The 27,872-nt window shown below is 40.0% G+C and overlaps 3 protein-coding genes and 1 long non-coding RNA gene across 25 annotated transcripts in view; 2 read left to right on the forward strand and 2 right to left on the reverse strand.

Moving 5' to 3' along the window:
- Window positions 1-172: 172 nt before the first annotated feature.
- LOC119009799 lies at window positions 173-6,545 on the reverse strand. Of its 3 annotated transcripts, XR_005071822.1 has the most exons (10): window positions 6,055-6,545; window positions 5,432-5,781; window positions 5,190-5,273; window positions 4,964-5,094; window positions 4,861-4,883; window positions 4,295-4,413; window positions 3,921-4,207; window positions 2,089-3,859; window positions 1,616-1,916; window positions 173-1,376 (listed from the first exon to the last, which is right to left on the reverse strand). XR_005071822.1 is itself a non-coding variant. In XM_037081411.1 (2 exons), exons 1-2 carry the CDS (start codon window positions 4,410-4,412, stop codon window positions 3,690-3,692), a joined length of 636 nt encoding a protein of 211 aa, XP_036937306.1. In that variant the 5' UTR covers window positions 4,413-4,436; the 3' UTR covers window positions 2,318-3,689. The 3 variants fall into 3 exon arrangements, 1 of the variants encoding a protein (XP_036937306.1); XR_005071821.1 differs by having other exon boundaries at window positions 2,089-4,207; XM_037081411.1 differs by lacking the exons at window positions 173-1,376; window positions 1,616-1,916; window positions 4,861-4,883; ... (2 more) ...; window positions 5,432-5,781; window positions 6,055-6,545 and having other exon boundaries at window positions 2,318-4,207; window positions 4,295-4,436.
- On the forward strand, window positions 3,858-14,208 carry LOC119009800. Its single transcript, XR_005071823.1, has 4 exons — window positions 3,858-3,999; window positions 4,108-4,231; window positions 13,167-13,283; window positions 14,080-14,208. It is a non-coding gene; the product is annotated as an uncharacterized LOC119009800 (long non-coding RNA).
- On the reverse strand, window positions 11,083-19,009 carry LOC119009798 (tripartite motif-containing protein 5-like). 2 transcript variants are annotated; one of them, XM_037081410.1, is made up of 10 exons: window positions 18,825-19,009; window positions 16,380-16,601; window positions 16,105-16,185; window positions 15,229-15,529; window positions 14,626-14,975; window positions 14,257-14,340; window positions 13,946-14,167; window positions 13,842-13,864; window positions 13,135-13,253; window positions 11,083-13,045 (listed from the first exon to the last, which is right to left on the reverse strand). In XM_037081410.1, the coding sequence occupies exons 4-10, from the start codon at window positions 15,494-15,496 to the stop codon at window positions 12,546-12,548; spliced, it is 1,566 nt and encodes a 521-aa protein (XP_036937305.1). In that variant the 5' UTR covers window positions 15,497-15,529; window positions 16,105-16,185; window positions 16,380-16,601; window positions 18,825-19,009; the 3' UTR covers window positions 11,083-12,545. The 2 variants fall into 2 exon arrangements, with proteins under 2 accessions (XP_036937305.1, XP_036937303.1); XM_037081408.1 differs by lacking the exon at window positions 16,380-16,601 and having other exon boundaries at window positions 18,825-19,008.
- Window positions 19,010-24,832: 5,823 nt separating this feature from the next.
- Window positions 24,833-27,872, forward strand: part of LOC119009403 (calcium/calmodulin-dependent protein kinase type II subunit gamma-like) — a 42,217-nt gene continuing 39,177 nt past the window's right edge. For all 19 annotated transcript variants that reach the window (XM_037080630.1, XM_037080637.1, XM_037080633.1 and 16 more), the window contains exons 1-2: window positions 24,833-25,113; window positions 27,238-27,332. In XM_037080630.1, coding sequence (XP_036936525.1) covers window positions 25,049-25,113; window positions 27,238-27,332 — 160 coding nt within the window. In that variant the 5' untranslated portion in view covers window positions 24,833-25,048. The remainder of the gene's footprint in view (window positions 25,114-27,237; window positions 27,333-27,872) is intronic.

The following is a 27,872-nucleotide window of genomic DNA, read 5'->3' on the forward strand; positions in this document are numbered from 1 at the left end:
TTCCTGGGTGACGGTGAAGAAAACAGGAAGCTGGTGGGGTTTTTTGTCTGCACGGCTTCACATTGAATAAAGTCTCACTGAATAAATCACAGCTCTTGAAGCAGTTTCATTAATGAGAAAATGAACTCCAGTTAAAAAAAAAAAAAAAGAAAACTGCAAAAACATGCTTTGATGAGCTTTATTGGTAAATTATACACCGATCTTATTAAAAAGTGGCATCATATGAAAGCAAGATATTAGGATTTGATAACAAAAGACAAAAATACCTCAAAATCCCAAAGAGATGAATGTCTCCTAATTTAGAATATTTAGGCACAGTGGTGCTTTGAGCTAAATACTAACATCAGCATGAAAACATGATAATGATTAGACATTGATCTTGAACATAAAATGAACTGACATCAAATTTAACAGTTTTTCAGTACCTCTATTAAGTCAATTTTGATGCAAGATATCAAATTATCACAACAACGACTAAATCATTAAACATCAGAAAACACAAAAGACCTTAAACACCCATAAAACAACAGAAACTATCAAATAAACTGAGATTCCTCATATAAAATATTTACTTCAGGTCAGGATGTATTCTGTTGTTTGGTTGATATTGTTTAGTAGTAGTCGATCTGTTTAATACTTTTGTTGAATTGTAGGAAACAACACCAACTGTTTTTATAGTTTGAAGAACAGAATAACATCCTTTGCGATCAAATGTGTTTTTCTATCATTTCCCTTTTAATATAGTCTTTTAGTAGTAGAAAACATTATATTTGAGAAAAGTCGGCCATAAATGTTCAAGAATCTAACAGCATGTATTAACAAACAGCTTCCGCTAAATCTAGAATTCTAATATAAAGCTGCTTACGAGATCATTGTGTCATCGGTAGTTCACTTTGCAACTTACATAGTTTTAGCTGTGTTTATCTTTTATTATCTTGATTTCTTGTATTATCGTGAAATTTCAGCAGTGCAGCGATGCCTCCTAAAGAGCGGTCTGAAACAAACATAAATTAATCTGCAGCAAACAAATGTTTTGTGTGTTTGTTTAAAAAATTACTGAAATTCAATTAATTTTCTTTTGATCGACTGATCAATTTATTGTTTCATCTCCAGCTCCATGTGCCCCGTTTAACTTTGAACACCATCCTCTATGAAGATCTCTGCGTGGCCCTGCTAGTCCTCGTCCTCTTCCTCTTCATCGTCCTTTCACTCCTCCTCCTCCTCTTCCTCTTGCTCCTCATTCTCCTTGTACTTGTCCTCTTCCTTTTTCTCCTCTTCCTCTTCCTTGTCCTCCTCATCTTCTTCCTCCTCTTCCTCTTTCTCTTCTTCCTTGTCCTCTTCCTCCTCATCCTCATCATCAACCACAGAGGCTACAACTAAAACAGAAAGCACTTCACTGCTGAGTTTAATGACCAGAGGTTTTAGTATTTGTTATACTCTGCTGTGAATATGAGAGTATTTACAAGAGTACAAGAGTATAAGAGTCTGACAGTTTATCAGACTCTGCTTGCCATAACATCACTATAAAAGTGAAAGTAAAAATGTACAAAACATTTGTTTTTGTATTTTTTGTGCATACAAATATATAAGGAATTAAAATACTAAGACATTTTACCTTGCGCTAGCTTTGAGGCAAGGTCATTACACTTCATCTCACGGAAAATATCCACTGTCCTCTTCACAGCACCATCTTCCCCGAAAGCCTCCACCAGTTTATCCACAGTTGTCACTCTGGTAGCGTTCTGCAGATGGGACTTCGGGTTGGGTCGAGATCCATCAGTCTCAATCTGGCATGAATGCCAGTGAAAATCCTGCAGCCTTTCTGCATCCAGATCATCCAGGAATTGTTTCAGCAACTTTGGTACTGGCACAGGTGTGGCCATTTTTAATCTTCAGCAGATTCACAGGATGTCAAACTATCAGTAGGAAATAAAAATTAGAATTCATGTAAAAATTAAATTCATAAATATCTATAGTACAGCAAGAGCATCTTCATTGTTAAACAGCCCATGTTGCCAATGAAAATCAATAAACATGACTCAGACAGAAATGTTCAAGGATGAGGCAATGTTTTAAAAGTTTACTCACCTGATGTTTTACTTCTTTCCTCGCTCTCTGACACTCTCGCTGATGTTATAGCGACAGGCCATCAAATGAAACACACAGGTGCCTTGAACAATTGGAATCAATTGTATATCTTTAACACAGGTCTATTCTAGAGGAAATTTGAATATTGTGTCATTGTCTTTTCAAATAAAATTTTATATACTGTTGAATTAAAAGCATTGCAATTCATCAAAAAAAAAATGTTTTGGAGTCATTGTTGCCTTTTCATATTTATGTAAAAACAAAACTGTACAGTATACAAACATCCATGTCAAAAAAGATCAGCTTTTACTGTTCATGTTTCTTTCCACTTCACACTTCACTCAGCCTTCTCCTCCATCTACCATTATAAAAAATAACCACAAAAAGCAAAACAATGCAAATGAAAAGTCCACCCTCCACAGTCTGACAGGAAACACTGACACACATCCATATGTACAATGAAAGAGCTTTTCCATTCTATAATTATTCATCCTGTTCATATATTCTTTCAGCTGCCCAAAGTCCCCCATCCATTCTGAATAGATCGCTGTAAGGTCACTGTGAACAGGAGGAACAGTCACATCTAAACCTGCTGTAATGTTCATAAGAGCTCCAGACTTGTATAACTGTCATATCTGTCAGTAAAGCAAAGTGCCTCTAAACTCCACACTAGGTTTGTGGATTTTGTCTTTGTTACTAACATATCATCTAAGGTTGACAAAGGATTTACAAAAGGAATGGTAAGTAGGAGACCAGGGACAGTTGCAATTTTAGCATTACATCAAAAACCATTTACACTGGGATAACCAATTTGTTATATCACATTCTTCAATCTGTCAACTACTGAAATAATGTATTTAAGTGGATTTATATGTACAGGTTGCAAAATTGATTTTAATAGCGTCTCTCCACTGTTACGTATATTTAGTCTCTCCACTGTTGTCTCCATGAATCAATCATATAGTCAAAATGGAAAATATTTTTTATCAGTCATATGGAAAAAAAGTAGAACACCTAAAAAAAGTGCACATTTCACTATTAATTTGCACATTAAAGGGAAACTGCAGTTTTTTAGCTTAATTTACTTTAACTTAACAGCTTCAGAGTCATTGGATGGTTATATGACTTTTTCTGGTCATATAACCAGTCATATAACTCGCTTCCCCCCAGCACCTGTGAGCTGAAAAACCAGCCATGCAACTTTAGGCCAGCGAGAAAACAGCAAAGAAATTGCCAAAACTGAATAGTTTCCCTTTAATAACAATTACAGCTTGGATCGGGCCCACAAAATCAAGCCCGACCCGACCCAAGCTTGTGCACGTTGTGTCCGAGCCGGCCGGCCCCAACACATTAACTGTAATTATGAGCCCGAGCCCAATTTAACGTTGTCTCAACCCGGCTCCAAGGCTGTGTCAAGTAGGGAGATTAACAGGAGCTGGCTAGTAGCAAGTAGTTTTTATAGGTCCCACAAGCATAAATCAACCAAGGAAAATGTGTAAAGATCAGTATCATTAATGAAAGCATGTATGGGTGAATATGTATGTGCAGATCAAAAGAAACAAGGAAAATGTGCTGCCATCAGGCCTGCTGGTGAGCAGGGGTCAGTCCCCAGAGTGCACGTCTGCAGAATGAGGAAGGTCTTTATTGGCAGAGCACACTGGCCCAGGTGTTACTTGTGCAGCTGACGACCCTCCATTCAGTTCCAAAAGAAACAGGGACTCCTCGTGCCTGGGTGGATGGCTCGTCTGAGCTACAGGAACATACATGACGTCTTGGTCCTCATACTCAAATTCCTCTGACGAGCTCATCTGAGCTACAGGAACATGCATGACGTCTTGGTCCTCATACTCAGATTCCTCTGACGACAGACTGAAGTCATCGACAGGAGACTGGGTAAATGTCTGCTCATGGGTCAGTATTGATGTGTTATTATCAGGACCATGAACTGACACGTTCCCATTTTCGGAGTCTTGTTCTACTCTCCTCCTTTTGAGATTTCTCTCTTGATTCTGCTCACAGTGGGTGCTGCATTCTGGGTTTCCAGGAAACAGCTGCCGTTTATCATTCATCATGTGCAAAACTGACAAATGCTCCTTCTCATGGCCATTGTCAGTGCCAGCTACAAATCAAACAGAAAGCACTGGTGAGTTTAATGACCAGAGGTGAAATCTGAATTACTTCAAATATTACGGGCCTCAAAACTTACTCTTTTTTATGTCATTCCCCATCTTCTTCGAGACTTCGAGCTGAAGGTTTTCCAAATGCTTGGAAAAATGTGTCTTTGCTTTTGAAGATTTCTGTAGATTCCTCAAAGGCCTCCGCATTCTGGATCAAATTCAAGAAATTACTTAACAGGTTTGTCTTTTTAAAAGTCTCCCCTAAAACTTTACTCATACACCATATATACCTTGAAAGAATTATCGAAAAGTGCTCATCGATAATTGCTGTGAAGAGAAAAGGTTCACTGATCACTGAACCATTTGTGCATCTGTTTATGTGACTGTGAGCATTTATATGCTGTGTGCATGTGTGTGAGTTTGAGAGAGAGAGAGACCAGCGTCTGAATAAACTTAGAAATTCAGGTCATTTCCTTCCAGTCTCTCTCCTGTTTGTGTCTCTTTGTGTCTGTAGGTGAATGAAGTAAACTCATAAACCTGCAGGAGGAGCAGGATTTTTCAGCTGAAACATTGTCTCCCTCAGACAGAAAGAATTGAGTATCTCAGCGTTTTGAATTTTATCAAAAGGCAAGACAACATCATTAATCATACACACCTTTTCATGTCAGGCTTACAGTCCTGCAAAGAGACAAGAAATGTATCATAATTCCTCAGATTACTTTTCACGAATTAAACCTATCATGTAATCTGATATTTACCCCTATGAATCTTTTGCCGGGCCCAGACTTGTTTTTGATCTTCTCATGCATCAAATGATTCTTCAGATTCACTCTTTTCTTAATGCAGCTCCTCTGGTCCTTTTCTTCTTTAAAACTTCCATAATCTGAGTCTGTGGGTCACAGCAGAACCTGCTCATCATCTTCATTTCTTAATTTATTCAAGACGTGACTCAAAGTAAAAATACATGTAGAAGTGCTGACAAACCTTAATGCGCTCAATTGATGAATCACACAATTGTTTGTCTTCTTTTAAAGCTTCCTGCTTCTCTCTGATGTTCTCGGGTGCAGTCTGAAATTAAAATCACATTTTAATTAATAAAGCAATTTTAATTAATATCTCTTCACAATCCAGCTGTCTCTTACTTTAGTGTGACTCATTTACACAGTTCAATATTTTTTCATCATGATGTGACATACAACAAGTCATTTAAATAACTAAAACTTCACCTGAAATGTCTCTGTGTGGTTTCTGTTTCCTCCCGACGGCTCACCTTGACTTCTCCCTCTGTACTTTTCACACAAACTCTTCAGACTAAAATTAATCGGAGGGTCACCTTCAGGTATTAACTGCTTACAAAGTGAGCATTCCCTAACGATATTCTTCTCCCAGTATTCATGAACGCAGGTCTGACAGAAACTGTGGCCACACTGCAGCACCACAGGATCAGTGAAAAGACTTAAGCAAATAGAACAAGAGAGATCCTTGAGGAAGGTGGGATCCACTTCTCTTGGTTTCTCTCTTGCAGAGGAGGTTTCTGGCTCTTCTTCTCTCTGTTCCATGCTTTGGTCCACTTTGGCTGTAAATCAAATACATGTGTTAAATAATAATACTGCTATAATGAAGTCACAGGTTCCTCAGTGGGTATCATAATATTTGTTACACTGTAAATTGAAGCTTATGGCGAAGTTTCAGGAGCAGGACCACACCTCAACTGCGCCAACTTCCGATATTCCTATAAATAACCACCTGACCCTCTCAGCGGCTCTAGTACCCAGAAACGAGATCACACGGCATTGCCTTGCCCGAGCACATCCAAACTTATCTACGAGCAACATCAGCCTCTACTCACCTCATCATGGACTTCGTAACGTTATCCCCGTTGGACGATGATCATTCAGACGAGATCAGGATCACCACTCATCAGAAGCCGACATCCTGCCTGGTTCATCTCTCCTCAACATCCAAGATTATCATAGTTCACTCGACGACTCCTCCGTGTCTCCCAGCCCACCTCCTTCCGCAGCAAAGGGAGGACAACGAAATTCCGGAACAGAGAGTCGCCGTCACCGCAGTTCGCCACAGTTCGCCGACTTCTTCACTTCTGAGAAGCGAAGCCCACCATTGTTCCGCCAACACCGGCCAAACAACTCGCGGGTCGCAGCGTCACCACGCTCCGGTGAGTCCCGCCGACCGGCTTTCATCTTCCAAAATCACAGATTGGACAGTAGCCACTCTCCAGAAAACTTCAAATGACAAATGAATTCTTTTTCATCGAAAGAACTATAAAGCCAAACTTTCTCCACACTCATGTTAGCTTGTTCCGTCAACACCAGCTCTCTTCTGGGTGACGTCATCATGCGCACCCCAGCACGCCGCGACGTCGATGCTCATGTTAAAGGGACAGTACAATTAAATACTACAGCCCAAAGACAACAAAGTGCAGCAGCGAAAGTGGAGACAGAGATCCTGAGACAGACCAAACGACTCCAGAGTTTCTGCTACAACCTCTCGTCATCACTCCACTCCAGAGGGAGCGCCCAGATGGATTTCAGGACACTCCAATTCCTATCAGGATTTTCATCATTGACACCAGCAGCCTACAACATCAAGGGCAAACGTCATGGCGCCCACTGCCATCCAGTTCTAGCTATCACAACAGCCAATCTTTGAAGGGGCTCCTGGCTCCGGGATGCCCGCACCCTCTAATTCCTGTTTCCAGCAACCACAGCAGATTGCTTCAACTGCGGCTCATGGCACCGAGATGCCAGCGCCCTCCACTTCCTGTTTCCAGCAACCGCAGCACCTCACTTCAGCCGGGTTTCCTGGCACCGGGATGCCAGCGCGTTTACTCACCTGATGTTTTACTTCCTTCCTCCGTCTCTGATGTTCTCGCTGAAGTTATAGCAACAGGCGATCAAATGAAACACACAGGTAACTTGAGCAGAGTTGCAAAACATTTGGTTAATGTAAGTACACATGTTAAATTGTGTATCTTTAACAAAGTTTCTATTCTAGAGGAAATGTGGATATTGTGTCATTTTCTTTTCAAATAAAATTTTTATTCTCTGTTGAATTAAAAGCATCATGATTCATAAATTACATGTGTTGGGAGTCATTGTTGTCTTTTCATACTTATGTAAATGCAAAACTGTGCAGGATACAAACATCCATTTCAATAAAAGGTCAGTATCACACTGAGCTTTTACTGTTCATGTTTCTTTTCACTTCACACTTGTGTCACTCAGTCTTCTCAATCTACCAATTTAAACATTAACTACAAAAAACAAAACAGTGCAAATTATTTCTCATTGGTGTGAGATCTGTCATTTAAAAGCACCAGTACGCTACATGACTTCCTTATAGGGCTCCATTTTCTACATGCTGCAGCTCTGCTTCTTGAGCACATGGAGGAAGCAAAGTCCATCTGTGCTGTGTTGGTTTTACTGACTTCATGTCCAGTACTGGCTTTGAGCGATCACAGGTTTTATGGCAGGTAATGACGCCAGTAATTTTTTTTTCTTTCTTCCCAAAATAAAAAAAAAAAACTAAGGAAATACATAAACACACAGTGCCTCTAGAGAGGTAGAACATACAGCTAATTCTGTATGCATCATTAGAGGATACGTTCACAGTAATTCAAGCAGTCATAAAACACTTGTCAGTTACTAGGTCTGGACAAAATGTTGATATTGTATCGTTATTGTGACATGTGACAAGATACAATTTACTATTTTGGATACCGTTATATCCTGGTATAACACAAGTTTCGTCTTTTCCTGGTAGGGAAAAGTAGGGATGCACCTATGCCGATACTGGCATCGGGTGTCGGGCAGATACAACGCTCATATACTCGTACTCGCCATAATTCACTGATACCACTTTACTGCATTAGGCCTTACATTGAAACTGAAGACCGCTGTATCAGAGGGCAGCTTGTCATTTCTTGTTGACATTTCTGATCCTAGTGTCTTGCATAGAGCGCTAACAGGCGGACCGTGGTCCGAGTCTGGACCCAGATGCCATAATATACAGACCTGGACCTATAGTCAATAAAGTATAATAAGTATGATAATTTTACATTTTGTTGAGGCGCTTCTATTTTGACCGACTAATGCTACTCAGCCAATCAAATCTCTGCATTCCAGGCGGTAAACATTACTACTCTGAATACAGACAGATGAAAGAAGCGAGAAGCGAGTGGCACATCGAGAGAGGTGTAACCCGGACACAGAAAAGTAACTCTACGTGGCGTTCTCTGGGAGTCGCTTCGATTTTTGGTCAATGCAGAAAGCCATTTATTGAAGTTCAGTAGCTGAAACCTTACTTGAGGGGAAACAGTAACAGAAAAGTTATTCTTCAAAATTAAAGCACATTATTTTAAGATGCACGATTCTTAAAAATGTATTTTATTTAATTTCACCATCTTATTTTTAAATGCAGCCCTTCTTTTCCTTAAAGAGAGAAGAAAATAATACATACCAGCGGTATTATATATCTGTATGATTAAATGTTAAGTGACAACGAGTACTGCCGAAATGTTTTTTAAATGTTCTTTTACTTGATTACATGCAGAAGTTGATACAACTACTAGGCTACTTCAGTATATATCACACTGATTCAAATGTGGAGACTGTAACATAGTTTAGTCGTGATATTAAATTGACTGTGTTAACTGTGTAAAAGTTTCATTGTTTAATTTGTCAAATTTTAAATATCAAATATGAAGATAGTGCCAATGCTGAGGCTGTTATTTATATTTATTTTATTTCATTTATTATCATTTGTTGTAACAAGTAGAGCAGAAAATGAATCATGTCTTCCAGTTCAGTGTGTCTGTAACCTAATGGTTGTTTTTGTGGTAGAAATATTGGTGTTGGTACTTGGTACTGGCAAGTACACAAATGAAATACCCATACTCATACTCAGTTTGAAAACATTGGTATCAGTGCTTCCCTTTTTTAAAAGCTGCATTATAGTAAAGTGATTTAATTTTACTGAACCAACCAGACTGTTCTACTTGTTCTTATACGTGTCTTTGACCACTTAGTCATTTTATCCACATTGCTGATGATAATTGATCAAAAATCTTGTTGTGTTAATGTTTTGCGAGGGTATCAGTAGTCATCCTATAATATTGTCGCAATATCTAAAAAATATATTCCTTACATTTATGATGTGATTTGGTGTATGAATCGATTATCAATTTATTATCCTGAAAATATCACAATTATTGTAAGGTCATACTGACCAACCCATGAACGAAAAACATGTTTTGCTGTGTGTAATCATTCTTTCAGTTAATAACGGAACAGACTGAAACCAAAAAACATTTTTGGGTCTTCTCATAAACCTCTTCAACTGTGTGGACATATTTTTTATGTGGGAAACAGTGATACATGTCCATATGTACAATGAAAGAGCGTTTCCATTCTATAATTATTCATCCTGTTCATATATTCTTACAGTTGCACAAAGTCCCCAATCCAGTCTGAAGAGATCGCTGTAAGGCCACTGTGACAGGAGGAATATTCACATCTAAACCTGTTGTAATGTTCATAAGAGCACCAGACTGACGATGGTTGTAGGAGACTTGGATAACTGTGATATCTGTCATTAATGCAAACTGCTTCAGAACTCCACACTAGGTTTATGGATTTTGTCCTTGTTACTAACATATCAACTAAATCTAAGGTTGACAAATAATTTACAAAACGAATAATACGTATCAGATTGCAGAGGATTTTCTTAGGGAAAACCCCTCAAACCTCTGTCAGACTGTCCCACCTTCACTTTGAATGCTCCCTATACCTACAATTCTGCCACTGAAAAAAATCATCATTATCTCTTGCTGCTCACCTTTATTCTTGTGGCTGCCTTGCAGAAAATCCCAGAACTCGAAAATGCACCTTCTGCTAGAAATGCTGTCTGAGCTATGCAACACTATCCAAAGTGCTTCCTAGTTTTAAGCCATCCAACATCAACCACGAATTCCCGGTTTCACACCAAACCAGGAAACAGAGTAGGCAGCGAATGACGTGTCAGTGTTGCCTCTCATGCGCGTCACACACTGCGTCACCTCATCTAAAGTTTTAAATTGAATATGAGAAAAAGAGTGTCCAAAGGAAATGAACTGTTCCTCACCTGTTGTGTATATTCTCTGCCTGTCCACAACATATTCTACACATGCAGACATTAAAACTGTAGTCAAATGTTGGCATGGTGTTCATGTCAACAGGTAGTTTTAGGGTTGCTTGTTTAACTTGTGGACACGGATACGGACACGGACGTGGAAAGTTACACAGCACACAACATGCGCATTGTGTGTGTCCAGCCTGTAATATTCAGACGTCATTACTGCTATAATGAAGTGACAGGTTCCTCAGTGGGAATCATGATATTTGTTACACTGTTAATACTGCAGTTGTCTTTCTGTTTCCACATGAGGCTCAGCTGCAGTTTAAGAGTCTGACATTTAATAAGACACAGCTTGTCTTAACATCACAATAAAAGTGACAGTAAAAATGTACAAAACATTTGTTTTCTCAGTTTATCTTTTGTCCATAAAAAGTATATAAAGAATTAACACACTGAGACATTTTACCTTGAATTAGATTAAATTGAAAGTCACTATACTTCATCAAATATAAAGTGACCACTGTCCAAATGTTGAAGTTATTGTGACAGACAATCAAATGAGAAGTACTGGAACCTTCAAAATATGTGGAAACGTTTTGGATAAAGTAAAACACGACTCAGTCTAGTCGTCTTTAGACATGTTAATCCTATATCTTTAACGCAGTTCTATTCTAGAGGAAATATAGTTTTTTGGTGGAAACAGGAAGCTGGTGGGTATTGGTAAATAATACACTGATCTTGGTAAAATGTGGCATCACGTGGAAGCAAGATATTAGTTTAATTTAATAACAAAAGACAAAAATACCTCAAAATCCCAAAGACATGTGGAGAAAATTGTCTCCCCATTTAGAATATTTAGGCACAGTGGGGCTTTGAGTTACATATTAACAACATGCAAACATGATCACAATTATACACTGATCTTGTACATGAAATGAACTGACATCAAATGTAACAGTTTGTCACTATCTCTATTAAGTCAGTTTTGATGCAAGATATCAGTTTATCACAATGACAACTAAATCACAAAACATAGGAAAATGGTGATGAACAGATAAACTGACATTCCTCATATAAAATATTTACTTCAGGTCTGTAAAAAAAACAAGACTAAGTCTCAGCAGTCATGCTAGCAGCCCAGTCAGGCTGGATTTAGGCACAGTGGTGCTTCGAGCTAACAAAACAGTACAATGATGTGACATCAGATATAACAACCATATCTCAAGCATGTAATATATTTCTGGCAAAATATCAAGATTTCCCCTGAGTGTATCACAACAACAATAATGGCTTAAGAAGTTTAAAGCATGTAACAACAGAAATAAAGTACAGTGTTGTGACATAAGATAAGTTTTGCCCCTTTACCCCTCATGTCCAAAGTCCCTTTTGTCAGGATGTTTTCTGTTGTTTGGTTGTTTTTGTTTAGTAGTTCTGTTGAATACTTTTGTTAAATTGTAGGAAATAGCACCAGCTGTTTTGATAGTTTGAAAAACAGAATAACATCATTTGCAATCAAATGTGTTTTTCTATAATTTTGCTTTTAATATAATTTTGCTAGTCTTTTAGTAGTAGAAAGCATTATACTAGGTCATAAATGTTCAAGAATCTAACAGCATGTATTATCAAACAGCTTCTGCTGAATATAGAATTCTGATATAAAGCTGCTTCAGAGAGATCATTGTGTCATCAGTAGTTCACTTTGCAACTAACAGTTTTAACTGCGTATATCTTTTATTGTTTATCTTAATTTCTTGTATTGTCGTGAAAATTCAGAAGTGCAGAGATGCCTCGTAAAAAGAGGACTGAATCAAAAAGAAATTAATCTGGCGAAAACAAATGTTTTGCCTTTTTGTTTGAAAAATTACAAAAAAAAATCTTAGTGTGTGCTCATGTTCATGTGCCCCTTTTAACTTTGAGCACCATCTTCTCTGAAGGACTGCACGCAGGGGTGCAGATCCAATGTCAGGATTGGGGGGGGACACAAATGTGATTTTTTTTTTGCCCATTTGCAACTCATACCATGCCACCAAAAATCACAACTTCGTAGAGGCTCACAATATCACTGTACTGTGCAGGGAATCATTTATTGTGCTTACCTTTCTTGTTTATTTGTCTTAAACAGCCAACAGCACATATCACTGCTTACTTAACTGTTATATTAGTAAATCACAATTGTAAGGGGGGGGGGGGCGCAATTAATGTTTTTCAGAAATTGGTCCCGTCCCCTGGATCTGCAACCATGTCTACATGCCTACTCTCTGTATCATTATCACTTCCCCTTCCCTCCTCTGACTCCAAAATTTCCCTGAGGGTCTCTGCACGGCCCTGCTCATCCTCATTCTCAACCTGAACCTCAGCCTCAACCTCATCACAAAATTTAAAGGGAGGACGAGACATGATATTGTATGGGATTTCAAATGGCAATGTCATGAGACTGTAATCAACACAAGGAAATACAGGAGACAGAGTAAATGTCCTATCATGGGTCAGGATGGATGTGAAATAATCATGATCAGGAAATGACACTTTCCCATCTTCATAGTCTTGTTCTTCTCTCCTCCTTTTGAGAGTTTTCTGTTGATTCTGCTGATAGCGGGGATTGTGTTCTTGGTTTCCAGGCAAGAACTGCCATCTGTCATTCATCTGGTGCACAACTTCATTCAAACCTCCCAAATCATCGTCCTCATCACCACTGTCAGCGCCAGCTACAAATCAAACAAAGCACATTACTGTGAGTTTAATGACCAGAGGTGAAATCTGAATTACTTCAAAGATTATGGGCCTCAAAACTTACTCTGTTTTATGTCGTTCCCCATCTTCTTCCAGACTTTGAGCTGAAGGTTTTCCAAATGCTTGGGCACATTTATCTGTCCTTGTGAGCTTTTCAGTATATTCAACATTTCCATCTCCCTTCTGGATCAAATTCAGCAAAATGATTAACAGGTTTGTCTTTTTAAAAAATCTCCACCAAAACTTTACTCACACACAATATATACCTTGAAAGAGTTATGGAAAAGTGATCATCGATAAAAAAGAAAAGGTTCACCGATTATCAAAGCGTTTGTGTTATCTGTTTATTTGACCACGTGCATTTATATGCGTGTGCATGTGTGTGTGTTTGAAAGAGAGCCCAGCGTCTGAATGAACTTAGGTTTATTTCCTTCCGGTCTCTCTCCCGTTTGCATCTCTTTGTGTCTGTAGGTGTATAAAGTCGACTCATAAAGCCGCAGGATGAGCAGCTTTCAGTTGAAACATTGTCTCCCTCAGACACAAAGAATTGAGTATCTCAGCATTTTGTTCACACGTTACAGGAAATGTGGCATCATGTGGCCTGAGGAAGGATCTTCATGGCCAGTATGCCAGCAGTGGATTACAGTGATTACCGATAACTCTTTCAATTTACATGTTGACATGCAGGAACTGTTTCATGGCGGAACAAAATGATTTTTTCTTTTCAAAAGGCAAAATTTTTTTTTTTTAAAAATCATTAATTATACACACCTTAGCACCTCTGTCACACGGGTCTGCAAAGAAGACAAGAAATGCATCATTATTCGTCAGACTACTTTTCATGAATTAAACCTGTCATGTGATCTGATAATTACCGATATCAATCTTTCGTTGTCCCCAAAATCTTCAGTTTCTCCCATAGTGTGAGACAGCGAGTATGTGTTTTTGATCTTCTCATGCATCAAATGTATCACACAAATCTTCTGTCTCGCTTCTTTCCTTAATGCAGCTCGTCTGGTCTTTTCCTCTTCGTCGAGGAAGGCATGAAGCTTCTTAAATTCATCCATAATCTTATTCTCTGTGTTGAAGCTCTGAGTCTGCGGGTCACAGTAGAAACTGGTCATCCTCATCATTTCTTAATTTATTTAAGATGTGACTCATAATATACGTAGAAGTGCTGACAAACCTTAATGTGCTCAACTGATGAATCACACAATTGTTTGACATTTTTTAAAGATTCTTGTGTCTCTCTGATGTTCTCAGGTGGAGTCTGAAATTAAAATCACACTCGAATTAATAAAACAATTTTAACTAATATCTCTTCACAATCCAACTGTCTCTTAATTTAATGTGACATTGTTTTTGGTTCTTTTGATCCAACAATTCTGTTAATAAATGCAGAAATATAGCAACTTTAATGCTGATTGATACAACTGTCAAACCTGTGCCCCATAATCAGTATTCAGTATTCATTTACAGAGTGAAATATTTGATATCATAATACAACATTCAACAATGCAGTTGAACAAAGTCAGTTAAGTAAGTAAAACCTCACCTGAAATGACTCTGTGTGGTTTCTGTGTCCTCCTGGTGGCTCACCTTGACTTCTCCCTCCGTAGCTTTCACACAAACTTTTCAGACTGAAATTAATCGGAGGGTCACTTTCAGGTATAACCTGCTTACAAAGTGAGCATTCCCTAACAATATTCTTCTCCCAGTCTTTGTGAACGCAGGTCTGACAGAAACTGTGGCCACACTGCAGCATCACAGGATCAGTGAAAAGACTTAAGCAAATTGAACATGAGAGATCCTTGAGGATGTTGGGATCGACTTCTCTTGGTTTCTCTCTTGCAGAGGAGGTCTCTGGCTCTTCTTCTCTCTGTTCCAGGCTTTGGTTCTCTTTGGCTGTAAATCAATTACATATGTTATGTAATAATACTGTTGTAATGGAGTAACAGGTCCCTCAGTGGGAATCATAGTGTTTGTTACACTCTGCTGTAAATACTCCAATACTAATTGTTTTTCTGCTTCCACGTGAGACTCAGCTGTAGTTTAGGAGTGTTACACTTAATCAGACACAGCCTGACATTTGTTTCTGTATCTTTGTGCATAAAAATATGTAAAAAAAAAAAAAAATTAACATACTGAGATATTTTACCTTGAACTAGCTTTGAGGCAAGGTCATTAAGAGTCATCCGAAAGAAAGTATCTACTGTCCACTCCACAGCACCATCTTCCCCAAAAGCCTCCACCAGTTTATTCACAGTTTCCACTCTGGTTGCTTTCTCCAGCTTGGACTCCGGGATGGGTCGGGATCCATCTGTCTGAATCTGGACCAAGTACCACTGAAATTCCTTCAGCCTTTCTTCATTCAGATCATCCAGGTATTCTTTCAGCAATTTTCGGGTTGGCACAGGTGTGGGCATTTTTAGTCTTCAGCAGGTTCGCACGATGTCAAACTGTCAATTGGAAAATTGAAAATCAGAATTAATTTATCATCTTAAAGGGACAGTTCGTGTTTTTTGAAGTGGGGTCATATAAAGTACATATCTATAGTCGGTCTGTTCCCTACCGTAGGCACCAATCAGAACAGCCTTAGTTTGGACAAAAAAAAAACAAGTAGAGTAGAGAGTAGGGAGCTGCTCCAGCCCAGAAGCTCAGCTTTGTACTGCAGTAAATGGGTTTTTTTTTTTAGGTGAGCCTTGTTATAGGTGGTTTATTTTGCTTTTTCGCTGGACCCCGTTTACTGTGGTACAAAGCTGAGCATCTGGAGCGGCTCTCTACTACAAACTGAGGCTGTGCTGATCAGTGATTAGGAAACAGACCGACAATAGATATGTACTTCTCATGACCCCACTTCAAAAAACACGAACTGTCCCTTTAAACTCAATTCATAACATTTTATTTGTCCCAGGGGGGAAATTAAGGAAAGATAAATTCATTGTTAAAAAGCCCATGTTGCCGATGAAAATCTATCAAGGTGACTCAGACAGAAATATTCACAGAGGAGGCAGCGTTTTAAAAGTTTACTCACCTGATGTTTTACTTCTTCCTCACTCTCTGACACTCTCACATAAGTTATAGTGACAGGCAATCAAATGAAACACACAGGTACCTGGAACACAGTTGGAAACATCTGGATAATGCAAGTGCAAATGTTAAATCTCATATCTTTAACACAGTTCTATTGTAGAGGGAATGTGGATATTGTGTCATTTTCTTTAAAAATGTAAGTTTCATATACTGTTAATTAAAAGCATCACAATTCATAAAATAAATGTTTTGGGAGTCATTGTTGTTTTTTCATACTTATGTCAAGACAAAACCATGCAGGATACAACGTCCATTTCAATAATGAGCTTTTACTGTTCATGTTTCTTCCCACTTCACTCAGTCTTCTCCTCCATCTGCCGTTTTAAACATTAACTCCATGAAACAAAACAGTACAAATGATTTGTCATTGGTGTGGGATCTGTCATTTAAATCACCAGTACAGTACATAACTTCCTCATAGGGCTGCAGCTCTGAATCCTGAACACATGGTGGAAGCAAAGTCCATCATGTGGAGAGAGAGAGAGAGAGAGAGAGAGAGAGAGAGAGAGAGAGAGAGAGTTAGCTGTCAGTTGTTTCCCTAACTGGACATGACGGACCAAAAGCGTTAACTTTATTCACGACATTTCGACATTAATCTCAACATTTCTTAAAGTCCACGATGTCACTGCGGTCAAGCCACCCACCAGTCCGAAATCCCCGGTCAAACTATCCGCCACTTAATTTGCAGTGCCTGTATATAGGCGATATTACGGTAATGCCGTACCAGAACAGATTTCAAAATAAAAGCAGACACTCATGAAGGCAGTCTGCAATTTCACACAAATACAATCAATCAGCCAGTCTGTTGATGAATTATTTAATCGATTAGTTAATTACTTAATTGAGCATTTAAGGAATTAATTCATTGATTATTTATTTATTATTCAATTCATATTACAATCCTTATTCTTATCACACTGAAGCCGTAGAAGATGTGTGTCATGACATTTCATCTGTTTGTACAATTAGTCCAACATGAAAATAAACACAATAGCTGGAGTTTCTGATGAGGAATTTCAACATAAAAGCCCACTTAATAGTCAAATATTACCAGTTTCCACAGACTCATTTCACTTCAGACTGATAGAACTCAACCTCAGAGACTCACTCAGATAAGGCCAGGAAGTTCTGATGTGGATTTTCAAAATAGAAGCCCTCTAAAATGTGATTTGTGATGATATTTTCCTTTGATTTCAGATTTACTTTTAAAGAAAATTACCTGTTTCCACAGACTCATTTTACTTCAGATTGATAGAACTCAATGTCAGAGTTGCACTCAGATAATTCCAGGAGGATCTGATGTGGATTTTCAAAATTAAAGCACTCTAAAATCTGACTTTTGATGATATTTTCCTTTGATTTCAGATTTACTTTAAAAGAAAATTACCAGTTTCCACAGACTCATTTCACTTCAGACTGATAGAAACAGGTAGTTTTCTTTTAAAGTAAATCTGAAATCAAAGGAAAATATCATCAAAAGTCAGATTTTAGAGTGCTTTAATTTTGAAAATCCACATCAGATCCTCCTGGAATTATCTGAGTGCAACTCTGACATTGAGTACTATCAGTCTGAAGTGAAATGAGTCTGTGGAAACAGGTAGGTTTCTTTTAAAGTAAATCTGAAATCAAAAGAAAATATCATCAAAAATCCGATTTTAGAAAGCTTTAATTTTGAAAATCCACATCAGATCCTCCTGGAATTATCTGAGTGCAACTCTGACATTGAGTACTATCAGTCTGAGGTGAAATGAGTCTGTGGAAACAGGTAGTTTTCTTGTTAGGTAAATCTGAAATCAAAGGAAAATATCATCAAAAATCAGATTTTAGAAAGCTTTAATTTATAAAATCCACATCAGATCCTCCTGGAATTATCTGAGTGCAACTCTGACATTGAGTACTATCAGTCTGAAGTGAAATGAGTCTGTGGAAACTGGTAATTTTCTTGTTAGGTAAATCTGAAATCAAAGGAAAATATCATCAAAAGTCAGATTTTAGAGGGCTTTAATTTTGAAAATCCACATCAGAACTTCCTGACCTTATCTGAGTGAGTCTCTGAGGTTGAATTCTATCAGTCTGAAGTGAAATGAGTCTGTGGAAACTGGTAATATTTGACTATTAAGTGGGCTTTTATGTTGAAATTCCTCATCAGAAACTCCAGCTATTGTGTTTATTTTCATGTTGGACTAATTGTACAAACACATGAAATGTCATGACACACATCTTCTACGGCTTCAGTGTGATAAGAATAAGGATTGTAATATGAATTGAATAATAAATAAATAAATAATCAATGAATTAATTCCTTAAATGCTCAATTAAGTAATTAACTAATCGTTTAAATAATTCATCAACAGACTGGCTGATTGATTGTATTTGTGTGAAATTGCAGACTGCCTTCATAAGTGTCTGCTTTTATTTTGAAATCTGTTCTGGTACGGCATTACCGTAATATCGCCTATATACAGGCACTGCAAATTAAGTGGCGGAAAGCTTGACCGGGGATTTCGGACTGGTGGGTGGCTTGACCGCAGTACGATGTCCTCATTCCTATTGCTCTGCCGTAGCAGAGCTGAACCTAACCTAAGAAAGCAACAGAGCGACTGGCGAACAAATATTAGCTAGCTAGTGCTAAAATAACAATGAGCATCTCTTCCTGCTCACCTTTATTCTCGTGGCTGCGCTCCAAACATCTCGGAACTCGAACATTTCCCACTTTGTACTAGGAAAAGGACAATGGAAGAGCATCCTTTCCTTCTTTTAAACTAGTTAGCTAAGTCCGTCGAACTTCATCTTCGGACTTCTTCTTCTTCTTCTACTTCCTCTTCTTCTTCTTCTTCTTCTTCTTCTTCTTCTTCTTCTTCTTCTACTTCTTCTTCTTCTTCTTCTTCGTAAAGCTGCATACCGCCACCTACTCTACCGGAGTGTGCAGCCTCAGGGCTTCATGTACCTCAGGTTTCATTCTACATGTAAATGATCGATAATAAAAGTATATTAGTACAGTTTATATTTACATACGCACATAAATATATATTAAACCTTTATCTTTCTAGTCTGCACACGGTCTTCTTCATCTTTTTTCCGTAAATACTTCTGTCTTTGTCTCTTATTTATATCTATTACTTGTTTATAATAGATATAAATATCCATCCATCCATCCATCATCTGTACACATTATATGTACGCCGCTTAATCCTCTGCAGGGTCGCGGAGATATAAATATATTTTTTCTATTTAAATCTAAGTTTTTTTTTTTCATTTTTATTTCTTATTTAAAATGTATTTCCGGTTGGACTTTTTTTTTTTTTAAATAAAAAGATACTTAAACCTTTGAATCTTGAATCCTCAATTAAACCTTTGAATTTTCTATTTATGCCATATTCTTCTGCCAATGAATTAATATGTCTGTCACTTACACTGCATCAGGAAACAATGAAAATTAGTACGTTTCACTGTGCTGTACTGGGAAAAAAATGATTTAAAGGAATAGTTCACTCCAAAATGAAAATTCAGTCATAATCTCACCCACCATGCCAGTCAGAGTCAAATACAAAATATTTGTGGAGCGTCACAGATAAACAGTGGTGGGGAATTCTCCTAAACAACTGAAGTAGATGGGGGAGAAAAAAAACATCATGAAATAACCCTATACTGTTCCTTTGAGTGAACTGTATGGGCCCCAAGATCCCAAAGAGATTTGAAAAAATGATTTTCACACTCTTTTTTTAAGCTGAAGAATTCATTGTAAGATAAAGGCAAGAAATATTTGTCGACTACAAAACTTTAATTGACTTTTCATTGCCATGGGGTGAGTAGATAATGACAACATTTTCATTTTTGGGTGAACTGTTTCTTTAAGGCTGATGTTTTGTTCTGTTCCTTCAAATATGAACCTGTCCTTTAGTGTTTCAATAAATCTCATTTATAATATTTCTAGGTAGATATGAAGTTGCAGTTATGGTTAATTTGGAGTATCTTGCTGTACAGAATTATTATTATTAATAATAATATTATTATGAGTTACAATAATCCTTAACTGAATCATAACAATACATTTTTTTTGGTTGACAGACACTTTATTATAATTTCATGAATACAGACATAAAACTTGATATAACCTTGAAATATTACTAACACTAATACATTAGAAGTCAATTTTCATACCATGGTATACCTTCAAGACGGTATATCATTGTGACTGTAAACTGGATTAGTATGATAATAGTTCTATAATGACTTACGACTCCATGTGGAGTATTCAGGAGCATGAGAGAGGGATGATGTATTTCTAATGACTATGTTGGGTCAACAACTAAAGTACTAAAAGAAGACTCCAAACTTTAAATGACTAAACTCTGTAATCATCAAGAACAGGAGCTGGGCACATGTCACCTCTGATTATTGCTCTGATGATCAAAAACGTACCATTATTTACTCATCTTGGCCGAGCTGCCTGACCCCCTGGCATTTCATCAGCAACACCCAGCCTTTCACCCAAAAGCCTGCACACACTGACACCCGGGTGCTGCCCAACACGACCGTCGACGACTGACTTCCTGAATCAGTCGGGGGTCAGGAGATGATTGCTCCGGGGCGTCACGACGGTATCTGTTGAGGGAGGAAGGAGTATTGCTCATTCACTTCCCCCCAGTCAGATTATTTCTCTGAAGCGGTGGAGAAACGGGAGTGTCATGACTCAGCTCTTGGCTGCGTCCACTCTCTCAGTTGTGATGATGTAACAGATGGCATATCCACCCTCATTAGTCACAACAAAAGGAAAAGTCATGCCTAAACGTAACGCAGCTACTGAAGCTCTTTTTGCAAAATTGGTCTATTCTGGATACAAACAGAGCTTCGGTTGGCCACGGGAGTCTGCTACAAACTGCCGTGTGATATTTTGGCTCTGCAGATCGTACCACAGGACTGTTTTAGCTCCAAGAGGGCATGTCAGCCTGCATGGGTGTACGGATGCAAGCTTCAACTGGCCCGCATACAGAAAGACAAGAATGATGAACCAGGAGAGACTGTTTGACCGTCACAGTCATCAGCTTTCTCCTAATTAATGTTTTCTCTGAGGGCGTGTGGAGAACATCCACGTCCTCTTGCCTTTACTCAAAAGCGCTGATTGTGTTTTTCACAGCTGGGTGACATAAGAACACAGAGGAGATAGCTGCCTCCTTCATGTTACATTTCTGCTGCAATATCAGTAATGAGGTTGTCATACGGGGCCGGATTTCTCTCTCATGTCAATGTAGAGTCTGAGTCAGCTGGTGGCAGTGTTGCACAAAGTATCCAAAAGTCATGCTTGAGTAAAAGTGAAGAGAGGGTGTACAAGTGAAAGGCATCCATATGAACAATACTTGAATAAGAGAATTGGATATTAAGTGTGTTTGAGGATTAAAAGTAATGTTCTATCAATAAATGCATTCAAACTGCTGGTAAACAGCTTTTTAGCTCTGACTAGTCATTCTGAGGTAGACACTGATTGCACAGTAGAAAAAAATGACACCATCCACGTAAAGATTTGTGCCTATAGTGGGAGGAAGCGAGTGTACCATTGTGCAACCAACACAGGAAGAGGCATCGTTTTCTCCGGTTGGTGTCTCCAGGTAACCATGGAGCAACTGAAGTAACTGTGGAAGCTCTACTCCCACTGATGGAGGAGGCAAAGAAGGCAAAGAGGGAGAGTGATAGAAACCGATGACAAACAAATGTGAATGTCTGGGCAGTAACTTGATGGAGAGCATCGGTATTGTGCCAAAATGTGTTCCCCTGTTGATATGTGTTCCCCCCGACCAGCCGAACTCGAGGCAGATTAAAAATGGTGTTCTTTCTTTTAGATCAGTAAATAACAAAACCTTCCTTTTTGATTTTATTACTCTGCCTTTTTAATAGCACTTAGATCAGGGCTTCTAGATCAAATTAGCCAAGGGACGTGACTTTATGCACATTACAGTGGGGCCTCTCTCTGCTGAGAGAGCAACTGGAGCTAATGTTTAGTTTAGAAATGGAGTCCGCTAATATAAACTAGTGACCAGCTTCCAGCACAACACAAACGTTCCATGGAGCCTCTTTGAGTATCAGGAGAACAAGTGAAAGTGAAGTTATACATACTGTATATCTACATGTACGTATACTGTGTATAACGTGATTGACCAATTATCAGCCTGGCCAATTATTGGATCTGGTATTCAGCATTTTCACAATGATGGGGATCATTTTTATTTGATCTAGTTTCAGATAAAATTAGAATGGCACAAAGTAGAGCGTATTCCTCCATCAAGGCCTAACAATAATCTAACCTCAAATAAAGCACATTTACATCCGCTAGAGGTTTCTACGATGACTCACTCATAGGTACCAGCCAGCTAAATATGACTTTTTTTTCATTGCCAATGTTAAAGAATGTGAGAAATAATCCTAGATCCGTCCCTTTATCCTGATCCACACCATAAGTTAATGGGGTCTATTCTGGGCAGAGACCCTTCCTCTCTGCAAGTTTCTCAGAAATTTATTCAGTAGTTTTCGTGTAATCCTGGTGAAAAACCGACAAGCACGGCGGAAAACAAAAATAAACTGATTTTAAAATATGCTACTTTGATGCGGTTTGCAACATGCAGAGTAACTACAGTTGTCTAATACCCTACTAAATGTTTATTCTATGTATATTATACGGCACATATAATATATCAGTATCCCTAACTAATTTTGAGCAGTGTAAATGTAATATTTGTACAACGATGTACAATATTTGCCTCTAAAATGTAGGGAAGTGGAAGCATTTGAAGGTGCAATACGTAAAAACTGGCCACCTCTTAAATTCATTCTCCAAACAAATAAGGGGCAGCATAACACCAAAGTAACCACTAATTGCCATTAGGTAGTTAGCTTAGTTAGCATTGCAGTTAGCAGTCTGGAGTGGGAGCTCTGAGTGGTTTATATAAGAGAGGAGAGGCCTGGGTGAGATGTTTAGCATGCTATCATCAGCTGATATTCGCTGCAATACAGTATATGACATCATCACTGCCATTTCTTCACACTGTTGATTATGTTAATTTGTTGTTTTTTTTTATCAACAGAAATTCTTACATAATGCACCTTTAAGTGCCAGAAAAATGTAAATACTCAAGTACGGTACACGAGTTAATGTACTTAGTTACATTCCATCACTGACTGGTGGTGGCTGGAGTCTTAAATACAACCCATTGCATGGTACAGAATGGCCATAAGGCTGCTCGGGAAGGAAGATGGGAAAATGTCTGACTGTATTAATACTACAATATGGAAAATGGCACACAGACTTTCTTTCTTTCTTCCTTTCTTTCTTTCCCTCGCCGACTGCCGTTTTCAGCTGAAACCATCCTACTTTCTCTTCTCTCGGCCTCCCGTGCTCTCCCTCCTCTTCCCTCCTCTGCTCCTCTGTCTCTCATGAAGCGGGCAAGGCGTAGTGTGTGGTTGGTGTGAGATAACAAAGGCTGAGGAGTTCACCATTATGTAACTTCTGTGGAGGCTGAGGAGGTGGAGGAAGAGGAGGAGAGGCAGCAGGGTTAGCACGTAGGAAAAGGAGGGCAGGAGAGGGCTAGTAGCCTACGTTGCAGTGCTCATTTGTCTTCCACGTAACACACACACACACACACACAAACACACACATGCACACACATGCTGGCCTCCTTTTCCTGCCCTCCATCACAGATTCAGCAGGCTGCACTTGCAGATACGGCCTCATAATATTTGAACTTTCTCAGTGTTTCAGCTTTGTGTTCCCACGCTGACAACCACACATAAAGATTTTTAAATGAAATTTGCTCTCCATCTCTCTGACAGCGGAGTGCTGAGCAGGCAGCCACACACACACACACACACACACACACACACACTTATACGCAGGGCCTCTAACTCTCGAGCTCTATGGCTCCCTGCAGCCCCACCCGCCTGTCCTCTGATGGCCTCCCACTCATGCCACATTAAACATTTAGTGAGGCACTCTGGATCCGTGTGACACCATCTTTTAGCGCCGCCAAGCTAACAGCCCTCACACACTGTGGAAAAAACATAGGTGCATGCTCGTCGGCGGAAACCTGATACAGCAGTCACACTACTCGCTCTGCCCGACTCTATCTCTCTTATGCACGTACACGAAACGCAGAGGCAAAATCAGTGGCTCAGAGAGGCCTTCTGTGTTGAGAGCAAGACCTGCATTAATCAATATTGATTCCTGGAGTGTGTGTCTGTATGTGCATGCACTTATGCAATGTGTGTATATGTGAGTGTGTGTGTGTTTGTGTGGGTCACAGTTTGCCTCTCTGCTGCAGTGAGGTGTGACCCAGGGTTGGGTGTATCCCAACCCAGTGCAGTAAAATGCAGCTGTGATGCTCCCTGCAATATTTTCTTTGAGACATATGAGAGGAGACAGGAAACTGATGTCAACGCCGCTTTTCGCAAGCCGGTCACAAGCACCACTGCGGTGTGTGTGTGCACGCGCCTTCCAACGAAATGTCACACAATGATGATCTACTGTCCATCCGAAGGTGATTTATTGAGCCCCCCAAAAAACAAGGGGAGAGAACTCAGCTCCATCTCATCTCATTTTCAGTGACTTCATTGAACTGGAGGCCCTGGTCTCATGCTGCACGAGCCAATTCTCGCGAGGATTCCTCCCCTTTACTACACACACACACACACACACACCATCATCACTCCTCCTCCTCCTCCTCTTCTACCCAGCCCCTCCCTTTCCGTCTCTACTCGCCTCTATCCTCTTCAGCCTTGCCTGCCTGTCAGAAAGGTACTCCAGTATTGGAGGCTAGGCTACCCTCCTCCCGGACCCCGTACGAGAGCCAGCCACCGTCGTACCCCAAGGCTCGGGCTCCCCACTCTCGCCACCGACCATGGCAACCACCGGTACTTCCACCAGGTTCACCGACGAGTACCAGCTGTACGAGGAGCTCGGGAAGTAAGCAGCAGCCGTAACGTTACAGTGTGCATCGTGTTTGTCTTGTCGGGTTTTTTTTTTTTTTTGTCCCCCACCCCCGCAACCTCGCCTCACATTATTTCTGGTTAGCCAGCTAGCAGGCGATAGCTAGCCGAAATAGCTTACAGACTAATCACGTTGAGTGCTTTAATAATGTGCCCCGTGTGTGTGTGTGTGTGTGTGCGCGCGCGTGTCTGTGCTCGAGCGGAGGCTGTTAACTGTCGTGGTGGTGCAGTCCCGGCTAAACAACCGTTGCTATCGGCTAGCTTAACTAGCAGCTCCCGCAGCAACGGAGCGCAGCGCACTAACGGTTGGTTACTAGCCGACTAGTTAGCTACCATGCTGATATTGATAAACCAGCCCGAGTTTTAGCCCACTAGCGTTGCGCCTTTGGTGAATAGCCCGCACAGAGGTTGGCGCAGTAACAGCTGTTAGCCCTTCCGTGTTTGCTAGCCGGTATTTTCTGGTCTGCTGGACCCGTCAGCGGGGCCCCGGGAGACGCCGGAGACGTTAGCCCTGTGACATTTCACCGGCCCACGGGTCTGACAGCTCCGCGCTGGCTCGATAGACCAGAGGCTGTGGTCGCTAGCTAACTAGGCCGACCACTTTTTTTTCCTCTCTCTCTCTCTCTCTCTCTCCCCCACTCTCTCTCGCTGTCGAGCAGCTGCAGATGATTTGTGTAACCGTGTTGAGTAACGTTACGTACCCCTGGATCACTTAATGAGGAAGTTATTCGGTCCAGGCTGCGCTGCGTTGCGTTTGCGATGTAAATGCCCGCACGCTCCCGCACACCAGCTGGCCCGATCATCGTGTAACGCAGTTATCAATAAATGCGTTAAATTAAATGGGGGAGAGAGGGAGGGGGGGTTTGGATCGTCAAGCACGGGCGATTATAGCGGCTGTTTACTGTGGAAGAGGCAGTGACGTGTTTTCTCGGTATTTTGATGACGGGCCACTACCTCCTCTGTTTCATCACCATCAACATCAGCAGCAGCAGCATCTGTTGTTCTTGGCCGGTGAAGCCTTTCTCCCCTCTTCCACCCCCTGCTGTACCCAAACCAGCGGCAGCAGGGCGACACTGGCCCTATGAAGATACACCGGCCTTAATTTCCAGCTGCCATTTCCACTGCCGAGTAATTGTCAGTAATCGATGGCACTGATTGCACAGCCAGAGCACTGGGACACATATACACACCTACACATCCTCCATAGTGGCTCTGCGCTTTACTGCCCCTGATTCTTGAGCATACCGAGCACTTACCTCATCTCATGTCTCTGCAGCCGTCTATTAATGCGTTTTGCTCCGTCATAGGTTATTAACGTCAGGGCACTGACTTGTATTTCTGTCACCTGTCACCTCTCATTCGCTGGTAAATAATTGAAACTAAGAGCAGAGCGAGAGTGGAGGGAGCAGAGTGCCGCAGACAGTCGCAGCCCTCCATATATCGTGGATGGGCCTGTACAGGGCCAGAGACTGCAGACTGTGCAGGCTGTCATATAGGCTCTGTGAAAATCATGCATAATTACTTGTTCTGTGATGCTCCAAATTGAACAGTCGCCATAGCGGCTCGCAGGTGAAAAATATGGAGCATTCATCTAGGTCAATATGAAACTCCTCAGAGTAGGAGACATGCACTTCCTTTTCTGCTCGAGCGGATTTATAAGTCAGTGTTGTTACCCTGTGAATGTATCAAACATCACCCATTGTTGTGTGAGATGCAGCCTATTCTTTGCGCTGGCTATTCCAAATTGAATTTCCTTAGGGGCTGTAGGTTGCGTCGCATTGTTGTGCCTATCAATAGATTAGCACAAGAAGTTGGCCATTCATTTATAATCCAAGACCTGAGCTCATGTCAGCACTCACGCTTGAGGAGCTTGTTATATTGCCCACCCTTTTAGGTTGTAACGCACCGAAAGCTGTGATAGTAATGACTAAAGTGTGTGTATGTTAGAGAGAGAGAGTGAGACCAAGGATGTCTGCGTACACAAAAACAAACCACTGTCACAGAAGTGAAGCAGTTTCAAATGTCACGCTGTGTGTGTATGTGCGAGAGGGAGCATGTGTAATGGAACTGATTTTTGGTTGTTGATGTGCTTTTTTCTTAGGGGAGCTTTTTCAGTGGTGCGTAGGTGTGTAAAGAAGTCATCAGGACAGGAATATGCTGCAAAAATCATCAACACTAAGAAGCTGTCTGCAAGAGGTATGGTAACACCACGCACAGATGCTGATATGTGCATATTTGCCCCATTGCTGGTGTTTATCGAATCACAGAGCATTACAGTACATTTCATGTTAAGATAGTTATTATCATTATTATTGATGGGGCTGCACATTTATTCCTATTCTTGCACATTTGCAATTTCAGGAGCTGCAATTTCTTTTTTGATAAAGGTAAAATGTGTCACAACAAACAGTTAGAACAATGATAAATGAAGCATGTTGGTGCTACAGAGATGCTAATGCCCACAAATGGTATTCTCCAGATGTAAGAGAACATGTAGCCAAAATCACACTATCATCATTTTTATTAGAGATGCACAACATTTCAACAGACACAGATAACTGATAATCTGTAATATTCCATGTCTCTAATAAGACTTAATGTTGTTCAACCCCCAAATCCTGGAAATGCTTGAGAGAATCAGTTCATAGATAGTTTAAAAGATATCAAGTTAAATTTCCAGCTTATCCAGTGAAGGAAACACTTGATGAATCATAGTACTTCAAAAATCCTATAAAT

Source organism: Acanthopagrus latus, chromosome 20, assembly GCF_904848185.1.
Source record: "Acanthopagrus latus isolate v.2019 chromosome 20, fAcaLat1.1, whole genome shotgun sequence".
Lineage (NCBI taxonomy): Eukaryota > Metazoa > Chordata > Actinopteri > Spariformes > Sparidae > Acanthopagrus > Acanthopagrus latus.

What these genes read in the sequence shown, in the direction of transcription:
- LOC119009799 (XM_037081411.1), bottom strand. Translation starts at nt 4,412, where the DNA reads ATGCGGAGGCCTTTGAGGAATCTACAGAAATCTTCAAAAGCAAAGACA. An exon ending in GGGGAATGACATAAAAAAGA is followed by an intron (nt 4,208 to 4,294) that starts GTAAGTTTTGAG and finishes TTTGATTTGTAG; the next exon opens with CTGGCACTGACAATGGCCAT.
- LOC119009798 (XM_037081410.1), bottom strand. Translation starts at nt 15,496, where the DNA reads ATGCCCACACCTGTGCCAACCCGAAAATTGCTGAAAGAATACCTGGAT. An exon ending in CATCAGTTGAGCACATTAAG is followed by an intron (nt 14,168 to 14,256) that starts GTTTGTCAGCAC and finishes TGTGACCCGCAG; the next exon opens with ACTCAGAGCTTCAACACAGA. An exon ending in CGTGTGACAGAGGTGCTAAG is followed by an intron (nt 13,254 to 13,841) that starts GTGTGTATAATT and finishes AATTTGATCCAG; the next exon opens with AAGGGAGATGGAAATGTTGA.